This window comes from Macrobrachium rosenbergii, chromosome 31 (assembly GCF_040412425.1).
Source record: "Macrobrachium rosenbergii isolate ZJJX-2024 chromosome 31, ASM4041242v1, whole genome shotgun sequence".
NCBI classification, from domain to species: Eukaryota; Metazoa; Arthropoda; class Malacostraca; order Decapoda; family Palaemonidae; genus Macrobrachium; species Macrobrachium rosenbergii.
The window spans coordinates 30,587,884-30,605,383 of record NC_089771.1 but is presented as its reverse complement, the minus strand read 5'-3'; the positions used below and the strand labels follow the sequence as shown (position 1 = coordinate 30,605,383).

The following is a 17,500-nucleotide window of genomic DNA, read 5'->3' as shown; positions in this document are numbered from 1 at the left end:
AGAACCAGACGTCCCTCGACTTCCAGGACACCATCGTTCGTCCGTTGATTAGAGATTGTTGGGGGGTTCGTAGTGGGAAAGTAAACGGTACGAATCATTCATTATTAAATGGGTATTACAGGGATCTTTCCTAGATAGTGACCCACAAGGGTTTTCGGGGGTCGTTATCTAGGACTAATATTTCTTTGGGGTCATTATCTTTATGATATTTACAGTCTTTTGTTTATGTTTTTACGGTCATCCCCAACGGGCTTGTACTAAACACGCGGCAGAGGTGGATACACACCGGGTTAAAACCCGTGGGGGGCCATTATCTAGGAAAGATCCCATTATGGACTATAATCAAAACCTCCACTTCGGATTGTCAACTGAACGATACTGCCTAATTTATGGACACTATATAAGAGAGTGCAATAGTAAATCGAATCAATTGATGTTAGCAGTTATCAAATTTTGCCATCAAAGAAGTATTTGATGTCCATAATGCTTTTGTTTTCATCGTAATAAAAAAAAGTACCTCATTGCGAAAAGAAATGAACATGACGTTCGAAATAAGGTGAATTGTTTGCTTTGATTAAATAAAAAAATTACATATTTGCTTTAATTAAAAAAATGACATATTTAATTAAATAAAATTAAATAAAAAATGACATATTTGCTTTAATTAAGTATAAACAAGGCATATTTGCTTTAATTAAATTAAAAATTACATATTTGCTTTAATTAAATAAAAAAATGACATATTGCTTTAATTAAATAAAAAAATTACAAATTTCCTCTAATTAAATAAAAAAAAAACGACAAACACAAGAAATGATAAAATAAATGAGAAAGAAGCTGTTGATAACGCCAATCTGCAAACATCCTCGCTCGTCATTTTATCCACCAATAATCAGATTTGTCCCAAGTCTAATGCCACTGAAAACGAAGCACTAAAAAGCTCTTTTGATGCCCAAAGCTAATAACACCATCTCACACCATCATCAGCTCAACAAATTACGCTTCAAAACAAAAATTTATTCATAATGTATCAACTGCAATGAATGAAATATAGCATTCATGCTGTCAATGTCTCTGTCAATGTCTCCACGGGTTGTATACATCAGATAATTTTTAACTTCATTTTCATAAAAATAATCCAAATTATTTATATCAACTGCAATAATCAGTTACTTAATTATGTTCTGACAATTGTTTTTGAAGATTTCATTTTTTTAAAATAAAATAATCAGTTAATTAATTTTGTTCTAACAGTTGTCTGAAAATTTCATTTTTTTAAATAAAATAATCAGTTAATTTATTATGTTCTAACAGTTGTTTGAAGATTTCAGTTTTTTTGTTTATAAAATAATCAGTTAATATAGCATTTATGCTGCCAATGTCTCAACGGACTGTAGGCTACATCAGATAATTTTTAACATCGTTTTCTTAAAATTAATCCAAATTATTCTACAAAAATCGAAGGAAGTATATACATTTTGACGAAGGAAATTAGAAAGAAAAGAAAAAATTTTGACACATTCACGGAGTGATTCTGAGTTTAAACTCCCTTACGAAAAGAACGAATAGTTCATTCGCACCCGCAGACGTAGCTGATGGGAAAGAAATGAAGAATGTGCTATTATGATTCACGAATCAGTAAACTTATTTTTGCGGGTGGGGAGGGGGTTGACGGGGGTGGGGGGGATGAAAAGTGTCTGGCCTGAACACGAACAAGAAGGGGTTGAAAAAAAATTTTAATCTTCAAACAATTGTTAGAACAAAATTAATTAACTGATTATTTTATTTAAAAAAATGAAGTCTTCCAACAACTGTTAGAACAAAATTAATTAACTGATTATTTTATAAAAAAAAACTGAAATCTTCAAACAACTGTTAGAACAAAATTAATTAACTGATTATTTTATAAAAAAAACTGAAATCTTCAAACAACTGTTAGAACAAAATTAATTAACTGATTATTTTATAAAAAAAAAAACTTAAATCTTCAAACAACTGTTAGAACAAAATTAATTAACTGGCTATTTTATTTAAAAAATGAAATTTTCAAACAACTGTTAGACCAAAATTAATTAACTGGTTATTTTATTTAAAAAATGAAATCTTCAAACAAGTTACACAGGAGACTTCCAGGCACTGGCCATGAAGGAAAATAGAACAACCGGCTTGCTACACTCAAAATATATACACAAAAGGATTCTTATCGTACATTTACGTTAAACTGAGTACTTCGGCCTGGAAAGGCACGCGTAACAAACGTTCAACATTTAGCTTAAGTGTGCAACAAAATTACTTCTGATCTGAACATACCAGACTCCTGGGGCAGCAGAGCGAAAGCCCATTTACTGAGAAGTTTCCTAAATTGTCCAGGGACCAAAGATAATTGTAACGAATAATAAAAAATAAAAACGAACAAACAGAGACAAGAAGCAATAAACACTGGAACCAACAGAACATTAAAAGACCAATGATAGAAGTGAAAACGGAAAAGATAATAGTAAAACTCACTGATAACGTTTTAAGGGTAAAATCTTTTATAAAGAAGGCAAGAATAGTAGCAAAAGACCAAAGAAAAATAAGATAAAGGTAACAAACTACCAAAAAAAAGAGGATATGGGACCAAGGTAACTGCAATGTAAAAGTGGAGACCTACAGTATGATTACTGATGTTTTAAGAAGCTTCTCTGCGGTTGAAAACATGGTTATCTCCTTCTGCTGCCGTCAGAAGGGCAATCTAGGATTCTCAAAGCATTGATGGCCAGGGTTTTAGAAGCATTCATCAGCTGTTCACATGAATATCCAACATCCTTTATGGTTCTCTTTCCATCGTCATCCAGTAGAGTAATCCAGGATTCTGGGTCTACCGATGCCCAGGGTTTTACAAGGCTTCACCAAAGTTGTTTACTGTTTACATAGATATTCAAGATATTTTATGGTTAATATTTTTATGGCTATCTGGTAGGGTAATCCAGAATTACGAGATCGATGATGGCCAAGAGTTTACAAGAGTTGTTCTCATCCCTTACCCATTTTGTAGGGCAATTAGGATTCTGAGACAGACAGTGGCATAGGTTTCACAAGGGATTTCCTTGGTTATTTAAAAGACATCTAAAGTTTCTTACAGTTCTCCTTAACTGGCCGTCTGATTTAAAAATCCAGGATTCTAGGACTGATGATGGTACACGGGTTTGCCATGGTTGTATTAACGAATATCCAAGTTTTTTTTATGATGCTTATGTTTGCGAGGTCATCCAGTAAGGTAATCCAAAATTCTGGACCGACAATTACCAGGAATTACTGATTCTGGATTCTGATAATGGCCATGCTTCTACAAGGGTTCGCCAGGACCTCTGGTCCATTGGAGTAATTTTAGATGGTAGGACTCAGCTTAGAACTATCAGGAGTCACCACAAAATGTCAAAAGTACCAGTAACTAGGTAGAGAATATTGTTACAGGGAACTAGGATTAATAGGAAAGATAAAAAGATATAAATGATCATATGTAAGGAGAAAGAACCTCAAGTTGTGCCGACAGGAAAATGGCAATGGCAAAGTGCAGAAGGACAAGGAACAAACGATGAAATATTCATTATTACCTGTAAGTGATCAATCAATTTATAAACCACAGGAACTGTGGCAGAGAAGTCTGAGATATTCGACGCCAGTTTCCGCATGAATGCCTCGAATTCACCCTGGACCCGCTCCACCATGTAGTACAACCCTGTGTCTAAAAGAAAATACTTACGACAATGTTTATCTCGAGAAACCTATAGGCACTCTGACCCTTGGTCTTTCTTTCAAAATATAACTGAATTTCCACAAATATTTTCTCATTGCCTCTTCATGGCCAAGTTCCTTGGCTAGATCCTCACCAAGCGACCCAGCTGTGAATGGGTGCTAGCTAGTTAGCTTAAGCTGGGACTCAGAGAAGGGGTGCAGAGGCAACAACTTCATCCCAAGAATACATGCTGAGAATTCATGGCCAGGTTTCTTAGCTACATCCTCACCAGGAGCCCCAGCTGTGAATGGGTGCTAGCTAGCTAGCTTAAGCTGGGAGTCAGAGAAGGGGCGCAGAGGCAACATCTTCATCCCAAGAATACATACTGAGAATTGGAAGGCTAACACCTCGTGACGTCACGCCCATTGAGATAAACAGGGGACCTGGTGGAATGTACTTTTACGTATAAAAAAAAAATAACTTGTATGGACACTGTATGTAGTGCAATTGGAACTTCAAGTTCAAGTGAAAGTGCAATGTATCACTACCCTAATACTGTTCTCCTTACACTTTAATACATTTTTATCTATTTGTTAATTTATTATTTTTTTCTTTTTTAATAAGTTGGATCTCCTCTTTCTGTGTTTCCCTTCACCTCCTCTTACTTCTTCTTAATGAACACCTTGATATTCTTTGGAAGCTTGAATTTCAAGTCAGTGGCTCCTTTGGAGGGTTGGTTCCATATGGACAGGTTTCATCTTCTGAATAATAATAATAATAATAATAATAATAATAATAATAATAATAATACTTTTGAATTTCAAGTCAATGGCCCCTTTGGTGGGCTTGTTCCATATGAACAGGTTTCATCTTCTGAATAATAATAATAACAATAATAATAAAGTGGAAGAGAACGAGGGCGGAACAACAGACATACAAAACAACAAAACTGCCACAGAAAAAACGCAGAAACCATTTCATCACTAATGCACAGTCGCAACACAACACACGAATTAAATTCACGAAACAACTCACCAGCTAAAACAAACGTGGGTTTTTCTTCCTGAAGAGTCTGCCACTTGTGAATCAAACCGGGCAACCGGTTGAGCTTCCTGTCCCACAAGAACGAAATCTTCAGGGGAATCTCTTTATGCACGATCTCCAGGTCCTCGTGGAAGTTGAAGGCTTTCAGATCTCCTCTGTACTTGTGGAAGTCTTGCCAGGAAGTCTGCAACAAGAAGTAAGTAAAAATGCGCCGAAGTTTCGAGTTTTCTGTACAGCTGCTACAGCGTATAATCAAGGCCACCGAAAATGGATCTATCTTTCGGTGGTCTCGGTATAATGCTGTGTGAGCCGCGGCCAATGAAACTTTAACCACAGCCAGTGGTGGCTAGCCTATATCGTTGTCAGAAGCACGATTATGGCTAACTTTAACCTTAAATAAAATCAAAACTACTGAGGCTAGAAGGCTGCAATTTGGTATGTTTGATGATTGGAGGGTGGATGATCAACATACCAATTTGCAGCCCTCTACCCTCAGTAGTTTTCAAGATCAGAGGGCTGACAGAAAAAAGTGAGGACAGGAAAAGGTGCGGACGAACAGACAAAGCTTTCTTTTCAGAAAACTAAAAACCAGACTATGAAGAAGCAATGAAAAAATATTTGTGGGAATTCAGTTACATTTTGACCTTGTTTCCAAGTTCACTGGTTGTTGCAAATATTGGCTTACTTTTCCATCTGAACATGTCAAAAAAGTGAGTTTCTGATACAACTAAAATATAAAAGTGGATTATACTGATACAACAGGAAATATAGAAAGTGAATTATACTGATACAACTAAAATATAAACAGTGAATTATACAGATACAACTTATATTGTGAAATAAGGGAAGACATGAACCCTCTCCATCAGTTACAACCCAAGGACCTCACACCCACAAGAAGGAGACGGTTACTCAAACAAACACACAAACACACAAACAAACTGCCCACACGAAAATACGACAGCAAACAGCTGACTAAACAAACAAGCAAACACACCACCTCTCTTCTCCTACCTTGAAAGCCCGGCGCCAGGGAAACCTATACCTCAATTTGTGTTTGTCAAATATGTAAAGGAGAGCTATAAATATATAACGGCAGTGAGAATCTCCAATAAAGACCCAATGCTGCCGCTGACGTGTTGTCTTCGAGGGAGGAATGGAAGAGGTATTCGCAGTTCTGGAAAAAACAAGATTGTAGTTAATATTCTTTTGAGTGAGATTTAATCAAATGATAAAAAGATTGGAATGCTCAAGGTCGGAATTTTCTACAATCAAAGACTGACCGCCTAATATTTCTACTGTTACATGAAAATGAGAATAATGTCCTACGAAATTCTATGTTACATGAAAAAATTCAATAAAAAAGATTGGAATTCTCTACAATCAAAAATCAAAGAATGTGACCGCCTAATATTCCTAATGTTACATGCAAATGTGAATTATGTCCAGCGTTACATGAAAAAATTAAATAAAAAAGATTGGAATTCTAAATACTGGAATTCTCTACGATCAAAATTCAAAGAATGTGACCACCTAATATTCGTAATGTTACATGAAAATGAGAATAATGTCTACGAAATTCTATGTTACATAATGTGACTGTCCACGGAAATTCTGTAAGACTGAAATATGAACAGCATAAGAAAAATAACATTTTCCTCACTCTGTGTTTTGGTTCATCCTACTCCCTAGTCTGACACACTTCTCAATCCTGCTTGGACTGCTGTGATAATCGAATAAGCCGCAGCAATTGTTTTCGGCAGTGAACTTCTCGTAACGATAGCAATATCTACTGAACACGCTGTTCAACCCAGCTGGTAGGTGGCGCTTCAGTAGCGGCGCAACGATTAAGATGTCCGAATGGTTTCCAGCGACTTGGGAACGGATTTTGTAGACGAGATTTTCGAAATAGCTGGACATGTTGTAGACATATAATATGTGGACGGAGAGAGTGAGCAAAAAGATGAACGCAGCCGCACCTGTCATTTTCTTCGAAGTCTTTCCTTTGAGCATGGCTGGTCTTGTACCTACAGAATATAATAATAATAATAATAATAATAATAATAATAATAATAATAATAATAATAATAATAATAATAATAATAATAATAATAATAATTAGGAATTCGATATTCACATAGATTACAAACAAGGTTTAAAATTTTAACTACATCACTGAATCTGCTAACATGTGTTTGTGCATGTGTAAGTGTGAGAGAGAGAGAGAGAGAGAGAGAGAGAGAGAGAGAGAGAGAGAGAGAGAGAGAAAGTAATATTAAAGGAAACAGGACACATGGGTGCCATTTTATTCCCCGAAAGTTTTCTCCCGGGGCCTCAAAATTTGCGAGACTGAAACCGGGCGAACCTCTCAAGCTCGTCGCAAAACTCCCAAACTTTGGTAGGTTTTCGACAGATGACTCGCGGAGCGGAATGTCGACAGATATTTCTGAGTTTAGTAATAAAGAATCGGCCTCAGAATAATATTATTTTCCTTATTTTACACAGTGACTAAACCAGATGTAAAAATTAAATATTCATGTGTTTTGTTTATTTCATACAGAGCATAAGATCTGATATCAATAACTAACTTGCCTGCATATATATATATATATATATATATATATATATATATATATATATATATATATATATATATATATATATAAAATTTATTCTAAATATGACCTCAATTGACATCCTGCCACCAATATTTCCAGATTTCAAAAACCTATGAATTAATCAAACAACTACATTAAAAACTGGCTAATTCTTTCTATTACATTACGAGGATTAAATGACACTTCTATAAATGAAGTTAAATAAGTAAGCAAAAAGTAAAAAAATTAGTATTTTCTAATTAAAAATTTCACAGACGAAGATGTTGAGATAATGAACAACCGATACACATAATACTTTATTATAAGCCCAGCTCTAACCCTAATTGGAAATACAGAATACTACAATCCCCCTGAGCAGACTAATATGGAAAAATAAATCAAGACGTAATGCCTAAGCTATAAAAGAGAAGCAACGAAGAACAACAAATAAACAAAATAAAGAAAGTAAACTGTGAAACGAGGCTGATATCTGCCAGGTCAAAAAATGCCAAGGAATGTTCCAATAATTAAAAACGATTACGAAAGGCGACGTGGAAACGATTCATGGCGATTGTTGGCGATTTGGTCGTAATTACGTCGTAATGACGTCGTAATGAGCAAATTATCGGAAGAAACGCACTGCGCGTCCTTGAATCGCCAATGCGTTGTCCATGAATCGCCAATGCGATGCCAATGCGTAAGCGAGGTATAACAACTAATGAAAGGAAATTACATCTATTTTCTTTATGTACTCATCTGATTTCGAAATGCCGCGACCCACTTTAAGCCTCACGAAAATCTGAATGAAATTTTCCTTCAACTGAATTGAATTTGAATATAGAATTCAGGCCAAAGGCCAAGCACTGGGACCTATGAGGTCATTCAGTGCTGAAACGAGAAATTGACAGTAAAAGGTTTGAAAGGTGTAACAGGAGGAAAACCTCACAGTTGAACTATAAATCAATTGTTAGGACACGGTGAAAAGTAAGATGGAAGAAAGAAACTATGAAAGGAGGCACAGTAAAAAGAACGAAAGGGGTTGCAGCTAGGGGCCAAGGCACACTGCAAAGAACCTAAAGTAATGCCTACAGTGCACCGCATGAGGGCACTCACGGCAGTACCGCCCCATGGGGAAATTGTCGTTCAAGTTGACCTGACCTAAATGATCCTCCCCTTTACATGACAAAAGTAGAATAAAGTATCATAACTTTTGGAAAGGAAAAGCTTAAGAGAATAATTTAAAATTTATTGACGTTGTAAAATGTCTACATAAATATTATTATTATTATTATTATTATTATTATTATTATTATTATTATTATTATCTCAGTAGAAGAAACCTTTTCACCTGGAACAAGCACACCAAAGGGACCACTGACTTGAAGTTCAAGCTTCCAAAGAATAATGTTGGTTTCAACCTCCCACCACAACAGACACCACACTGCAGCAGTGACTGATCACGATACAGAGCCAGTGATTTTTCATCCCCCCTGGGGAAACGCGAACCACCAGCAACATCTGAGTGGCATGCCACGACTCTAACACTATACCAGCGGACCAGTGACAGAAAATAAAACAATGATATGAGGAGAACTAGTGCATTTCCTTAATTAATAATTCACTAGACTGAGAGAGCAACAATAAAACTGCGCCTTCAAACACAGGATCTAAATGTGATGATTATTGTTGGAATTTCTTTTCTTTTGTCACAATGATTCGTCAATTATTTGAGCTATCAAAGCAGACAAGAGGTAATGGGAATCCAGAACCTTCATGACAATGACAACCTTTGGTTCAATCTGCATATCTCTTTGCTATAATTATTTTATTTGTTACAAAAAAAGATTTCTTTAACATATTAATATACTTAAATATAACTAGTAAGAAATGCGCCGCAGTGTCTTCGGAGCAATCGAGTTTTCTGTACAGCGTATAATCAAGGCCCTCGAAAACAGAAGTACCTTTCGGTGGTCTCGGTATAATGCTGTATGAGCCGCGCCCCATGAAACTTTAACCACGGACCCATGGTGACCTGTCCTATATCGTTGCCAGATGCACGATAATGGCTAACTTTAACCTTAAATAAAACAAAAACTACTCAGGCTAGAGGGCTGCAATTTGGTATGTTTGATGATTGGAGGGTGGATGATCAACATACCAATTTGCAGCCCTCTAGCCTCAGTAGGTTCTAAGATCTGGCGGCGGACAGAAAAAGTGCTGACGGACAGACAAAGCCATCTCAATAGTTTTCTTTTGCAGAAAACTAAGAAGGAGTATTATGTTCAAGAAGATATTGCCTCTAAATAATAATGAAACTGACACATTTGACACAGTTGGTGAGCCAGATGTTAAGATATTGAATCCAAATTTCGAACTGTTTAATGTTATTAGTATGTAGAAAATCAGAAAAAAAATGTTTTTATCAAGTTATTAATGAAAAAGTATTCTGAGACTAGAACTAAACAGCTGTGTTGTATATCGTCCTACCATGACTTGGAATACCAGTACTAAAATTAAAATGTCTGTAATCAACGCACTCTTTTGATGAATTAATATGTCCCAAATGAGTACTTTTTTGGCAGTACCCAATTACCGCAGAGCACAGGTGTTCGAGTGGGCATACATATTCGCTAAAAATATTACTTTACAACTGTAAATACATTGCACAATAAGTGCACTGTGATACGATCTTATAGTTTACACCACTGTAAAAATTGTAAACAAGAGAGTTTACCAATTTACCCAGACCTTGATCGCCTCCATTACCTGAATGCTAAAATCTTCCCTCTGTTCCTAAATGTCATTAACCTTATATCATTTTCAACTTCAATATTTGTATTCAATTTTCCTGTGGTGGCGCAGTGGTAAGGTTCTCGCCTACCAGTCGAGAGGACCGGGGCTCAAATCCCGCCACTCACTGGTGGCTTGGGGATGGCGCCACTGCATAAACCCGGTAGCCCGCCAACCTAGCAGTCTGAAAACTCGAGAGGGTTAAAAAGAAAATAGGTACCAGCCCTCGGGCTGGGGGGTTAAACAGTGGGCCTAGAGACACACTGGCCACGTGTCTTGGGCAACGGGACTTCTCCCCCACTGGCTATCGGCCTAAAAAAACCAGAGGACTTTAACCTAACCTTTGATTTTTATTCATTATCACTGCCAGTCTGATGGCAATGGTCTTTATAGCCTTCGTTATGCATTTGTGAAAGCCAAAGTCTTATTAAACCCCATCAAGTTATGTAATTACTTACAAAAAACAAACCTTGCTATTATGAGCAATTACAGTTATCACTGTTAATCACTCACAATATAAAATGGTCCATGAATATAATGCAACTATAGAAATTTTTCTAAACGAAATAGAGTTTTTCCTACAACCTACCGAACAATAGGAATTCCCCAGACAGTTCTGTTCTTATCTTTTGTACGCTCAAAGAGAAATTATTTCTTTACATCATTCCACGAAAACCTCTGCGTCGATATTCGCCTCAATTTCTCGATAAAATATGTTCAAGGTAAATTTCCCGTTCTCATATTGATACAATGCCAATACTACCGTGATAAAGGGGCAACATTTAGATTTGCATAGAAAATATGTATAGATATATATATATAGTCGATCCCCGTCGTTTTAAGGAAATGTGTCTGTGTATGGATTTAATATGAATCGTTTTAATAAACCTTTTTGTATATATGTTAACAATCTCAGCAATTTTAAGAATAAATCTGCATAAATATGGCAATTAAAACTAAGATAGGGTTGCATATGTGGGGCCGAGCTCAGATACACATTTGTTTTTAAGTGTACACAAGATATACATTATATATATATATATATATATATATATATATATATATATATATATATATATATATACATACATATATACGAGCTTGTTGGCACACGCTACGCGCGCTGGAATCAGGGCTGCTGTCTCCCCAACCCTCCCGATCCCCTACCTACCCCGTCCCCACCTAGGGCGGACAAACAGGTTTGCAGTAGGACGGTGGATGTCTCCCCTACCTACCCCGCCCCACCCTGGGCTGACAAACCGGTTTGCAGGGGGTAGGTGACTGTGTCATGTCTCCCCTACAGTACCCGGGGTAGGGCAAACAAAATCAGATTCTCTCAGTTTCACTCTGCTATATATATATATATATATATATATATATATATATATATATATATAATATTGACAATTTTCCTTTCAGATCTCACGTCTCTAAGGAGGGAACATTTTTCCCCAGTCATAAGACAACACGACTTAACTTTTCACTAAGTCCAACTTCAAACGTCACACCGGTCTTCTCCTTCATCAACCGAAGGGCTTTCGTATCAAACCTCAAACTGAAAAAGGAAAACGAACTCCAGAATAAACCCACACTCACAAAAATAACCCTTATTGCAAATTTAGCAACTACTATCACTGACCTTCAACGCTTCCAGTTATATATCACAAAATGAGAATTCACCAGCGAGGATAATTTTACCTATCTTTTCTACGGTCAGGCGAGAGACTGTGTCAGAGGAGGTGTTAGTTAACAGGCTTTTCCCCTCTTGACGAACTGAATAATTAAGACAGCTGCCATACAACATTTTAACACGCTTCAAATGAGTGATTAGGGAGGATAAGATTCATGACAACAGTGATGTAATGATTCATGTTTGCGCGTATGCGTACACACAGATATGCACGCATAAATATACGTGCATGCATAATATATATATATATATATATATATATATATATATATATATATATAAATAAATATACATAATTTTATATATATAAATATATATATATATATATATATATATATATATATATATATATATATATATATAAACAAAAGCCCTTCAAAAAGAAGCATCGTCCTTACCCCATGTAAAAAATGGGAAAAAGCACGTTAAACGAAATATAAGAAGAACATTTATATATATAAATAAATATATATATATATATATATATATTTTCATAAATATATACATATATATACATATCCATAAAACGCGTGTATAAGATGCCCTCGCATCTGTCAACTGAATACAACCACCTCCCCACCGGGGGTTTTCCAACGAACAATTATTAACGGAGCAAAGGAAGCGTTAGCGTGGCACCATCGTTTGTACCTATCCCGAGGACTCCTCGGAATAACGCTTTAATGGCAACAAAGCGAAGGGGGCTAGTCGTTAAAAGCATCCCACATCTTCGTGATGGCGGTAGAAATCCTTCCTTACCAGAAAACGAAATTTAAACTGAGGGTCAATTTCACCTTACCCAAAGCCAAGATTCCTACTCGAAAACGAAATTTAAACTGAGGGTCAATTTCACCTTACCCAAAGCCAAGATTCTTTTCTCAATAGCCTTTGGGAGCACAAAAGGAGAAGGCTTTCAGGTTATCGTTCTCGGGGAGATGTAGTACCCAGCCGTGTGTGTAATGGTGGGGAGTGGGGGATGAAGGGGGTCTGTGATAGGCGTGGGAAGAGGAAGATAGTAAAGGAAGGATTTAGGATGGGATATGAAGGGATGGTGGGTTTTGTTGATCGCGTACTCCTCTTCTCTCCATACTTTACGGCCCATACCTTCCATTTTTCCTCTCCTCTCCCCTCCTATGCCCTTCTAGCCCAAAACCCAAACTCTGAAATCTTCAGAGCATGTACGCAAAGTGCCCTGTACCTATGGACGTTTTTAGTTTTCTGTAAAAGAAAACCATTGTGCCGGCTTCGTCTGCCCGTCCGCACTTTTTCTGTCCGCCCACAGATCTTAAAAACTACCGAGGCCAGAGGGCTGCAAATAGGTGTGTTGATCATCCACCCTCCAATCATCAAATATACCAAATTGCAGCCCTCTAGCCTCTGTAGTTTTTATTTTGTCTAAGGTTAAATTTAGCCATAATCGTGCTTCTGGCAATGATATAAGATAGGCCATCACCGGATACTGGTTAAAGTTTTACGGGCCGCGGCTCACACAGCACTATACCGAGACCACCAAGTGATAGATCCATTTTCGGTAGCCTTGATTATACGCTGTAGCGGCTGTACAGAAAACTCGATTGCGCCGAAGAAACTTCGGCGCATTTTGTACTTGTTTTCATATGAATATAATCGCTACCAAACCTTTGTTTTTTTTATCAGGGTTTTATTCGATGATTCTCTTCTTTCTTCCTTCCGACATCATTCTCATTTACTCCTTAATACCAGCAGGAGTTAACTGCATCAATTCGTATATAACAATCATGTGAAATTGATCGTTCTATATTCCGGATTCCATTTATCACAAAGTTCGATTCGCTTACAAGATATTATACTCGTAACTGACAAACACACGTGTGTGTATGTATATATATGTATGTATGTATGTATGAATGTATGCATATATATATATATATATATATATATATATATATATATATATATATATATATATATATATATATATATATATATATATATATATAGAGTAATGATGCTGAAAAAAAGCAGTTATAGTAAGCTCGGCAATCAACAACCTGACAACGACTTTCTTCTCAGTATTATCACGAATCTTTTTCTTTCTCCAGCTCATTCAATCAGTGGATGAAAATCTAAAAGGGACATTAATTGCTCAAACTTCCTGATAAGGGAATAACCAATGTTAATAAGACGAGCGCCAGATTAATATTTTAATTTTTTTTTTTTCATAATTATTCCGTCAAGAGAGAGATAGTCCTATCGATCGGAATGAATGAGTTTGAAAATACACCTGTAACATCTGTCTGACACGTGCCCGGCGCTTTTACAAATTTGGCTAAGGGACCCCCGGCACACCTGCATGATTTTAGTTTCTGCGAGTTTTTTTTTATTTCACTGTCTCCTCCTTCATAATTTACTGGGTCGATGAGCGAGCGAAAGACCGTAAATAGAGCCATGGACCTTGTGATCATACACATACACTTACACAGACACATATACATATACATACATATATGTATATATATACATATATGTATATATATATATATATATATATATATATATATATATATATATATATATATATATATATATAGAGAGGAGAAGAGAGAGAGAGAGAGAGAGAGAGAGAGAGAGAGAGAGAGAGAGAGATAAATGTATTTTTAAAATTCATTTTACTGTAGATCGTTTGCTGAAATACTCGAAAACGAATCTGATTTTAATTCCTACAGCCCTGATTTTTTGAGTGTGCACGTTATTGAAAAAAAAATATGGACAACCCGTTTTGATTCACATTACGCTCTTGCTAATATAATATATATATAATATATATATATATATATATATATATATATATATATATATATATATATATATAAACAAACAAAACAGACGCATTTATATATATAGGTGTGTGTCTGTTTGTGTGTGTGTATAAGCCACTAGACACAGGCTACACTGGAATTCTAGGAATCCGGGACCATCGTCATTTACAAATCTAATTCCGAACGAGGTGTCAAAGCCTCCCGACTCAAACTGCTCTGAAAATGGAATAGACGCAGGCCGCTGGAACCACCCTCGGATAAACCGGAGAGGCCTCCTGCCCCGTGAAATTTTGTTAATACTGAATTAGAATGTGAAATTTGTGATCAATTCCCATTTACGGATTCTTTTTTTCAATCAGTTTTGGCTGTATTTGTCTATATGTTGCAGTGCTGTTCAATGGTAGGTCTATTGTGGTATTATTGTTTAATATTTCAAATTCAGCCTTGAATTTCAAGAAGTACTGGAAATTGTAGAAGTCTTGCCAGAGTTATTGATGCCATAAATGGCCACACATACATATGTATATATATATGTATTTATAAACAATGTATGTATATCATACAAACATGCATACATATATATATATATATACATATAACATATATATGTATATATATATATATATATATATATATATGAATATATATATATATATATATATATATATATATATATATATAGATATATATATATATATAATATATAAATATATATATATATAATATATATATATATATATATATATATATATATATATATATATATATATACATATATATATACCACAACCAACCACATGAGCAGAAATAACCATTAACAAATACCTCTGAATGTTGCGTACAGAATCACCCCCAAAAAAAAACTTCCGATAAACAAAAAAAGCAAAAAAACAAAAAAAAACTTTTTGGAAACAATATACAAATACAATCTCGACCGAATAATCCTTTAGGAACACCACTTGCGAAAACTTCAGTCCACAACTCTAAATGAGAAGAGAGAGATATATATAAAAGAGAGAGAGAGAGAGAAAATATATATAAATAACATATATCAAAAGCCTTACCTAAAGCAACAGAAACCACCTCTCAAAAGCAAAACGGGTGAAAAAAAGAAACATGTTTTATGCATCTGAAAGCCGAGGGGGTTTTTGTCCCAGTAATGAAATTTGTTGCAAAGCGCCATTAGGCGGTGAATTATTCGCTACGGGTTATAATGCATCTCTTTCCTGGTTCTAATATGCATCGCCCACACTGAAATGGACTCTTTAACCGGAGGGAGGCGTATAAAACTCTCTCTCTCTCTCTCTCTCTCTCTCTCTCTCTCTCTCTCTCTCTCTCTCTCCGGGATAAATATGCTGTTTAATTAGATAATGAAGAGGCGTCTCTACCCAAAAACCCTTCCAGTCGGAGGCCTTATTTTCATTAAATAAATGATTTCATATTTTCTTTTATGAATATACAGTTTCCAACATTAGATATTCCATTACGCGTAATTCATATCGTGGTAAGGAATCCTGTACAATTTCTCGAATTTTACGTTCCTTCAGTGATGAAATGTATCATTTTCGCCTAGAATTTACGCTATGCAAATTCTGCGTTTTTCATTTAATTCTGTTCCTTGAAAAAAAAAAAAAAAAAAGGAAATTGTGATATGATATTTTCCGCTTTCGTTTGCTTTGATCCCTCAAAATTCTACCCTATATCTACTTTTCTATGTAGTTATAGAAAGCTTCTCTTTTATCTAAAGATATAATCAAGCACCTATCCTATCCTAATTCTTCTCTATAGTTACAGAAGACTTCTCTTTTATCTAGAGCTATAATCGTTCCCATTTCATTTTTCCTTACGCATGAAAAAACACGGAACATGATAAAACCTTTCACATGTATCATTCTTCTATTTTCGGATTTAATTGAAAACTCCGTCACCGAGCTTTTAAGATCTCTACCACAAAATACCGTCGACTGCTTTGGGCTTTCATCCGAGAGACCACTTACTTAAAAATGGCTAAATCTAAAATACTTCACCACTTGCATAAAGTTGGTAAATCTACAATACTTCTTCACATACTTGAAGTGGCTAAATCTGCAATATTCCTTCTTAAGTCACAGCCTCTCGCAGTACTCTCATTTTATCTATCTAATTTCGATATTCTTACTCTTCTCTTAACCTCAATTACTACATTTTTATTATCTCCATTTATCGCCGTTAAAGTATTTCTCTCGCATCTACTGTGAACTGTTCTTTTTCTCTGTTCTGTAGACTTTATAGTAATTTTGATCACTGTTCCTTCATCAACAGGAAACAGTCCTTGTTAGTCCAGGTGTGATTAAGATGCCTGTCACGCCACCAATTCATTTACGTCAGTGGTTCTCAACCTGGGGGGCGCGCCCCCCTAAGAGAGCGTCAGCAATTTCCAGGGGGGGGCGGAAGCCCTAGGAAAAAATAAAAAATTCTCTAATTATGTTCATTATTCTCTTAACAAGAGTTAGGAACTAATATTCAGAAGTTTATGAAAAAATGAGAAAGTATCGCCTTATAACGCTAGTTTCCTATAGTCTATTGATAGGTAGACTCGTTGGGCTTAGGAATACAAACACCCCTTCTCTTTCTCTTTATTTTCTATTTTCCTTTCAATCTGGGAGAAAATTTCGCTCATAGATGCAAGGGGGGTGTGGAGGGAAGGGCCATCTCTCAGAGGGGGGCGTGGTAATAAATTAAGAACCACTGATTTATGTCATTCTACAGATAAACAATTCCAGGATTCCTCCATACCTTTCTTTTCCGCGCCTTCCAGGCTTTGAAATTCTCTCCCCGTGTTCTATAACTTTCCTTCGTGTTTAAGTCATTTTTGTTTCCCTTACGG

General features: G+C 35.8%; 1 protein-coding gene across 1 annotated transcript in view; it reads right to left on the bottom strand.

The window, feature by feature from the left end:
* Positions 1-17,500, bottom strand: part of LOC136855316 (uncharacterized) — a 612,714-nt gene that overhangs the window by 676 nt on the left and 594,538 nt on the right. Inside the window, exons 8-12 of the mRNA XM_067132221.1 lie at positions 6,426-6,789; positions 5,777-5,939; positions 4,754-4,946; positions 3,597-3,727; positions 1-59 (exon numbers count right to left, since the gene is read on the bottom strand). The exon at positions 1-59 is cut by the window's left edge and continues 676 nt beyond it. Of these exons, the coding sequence (XP_066988322.1) occupies positions 1-59; positions 3,597-3,727; positions 4,754-4,946; positions 5,777-5,939; positions 6,426-6,775 (896 nt within the window). The 5' untranslated portion in view covers positions 6,776-6,789. The remainder of the gene's footprint in view (positions 60-3,596; positions 3,728-4,753; positions 4,947-5,776; positions 5,940-6,425; positions 6,790-17,500) is intronic.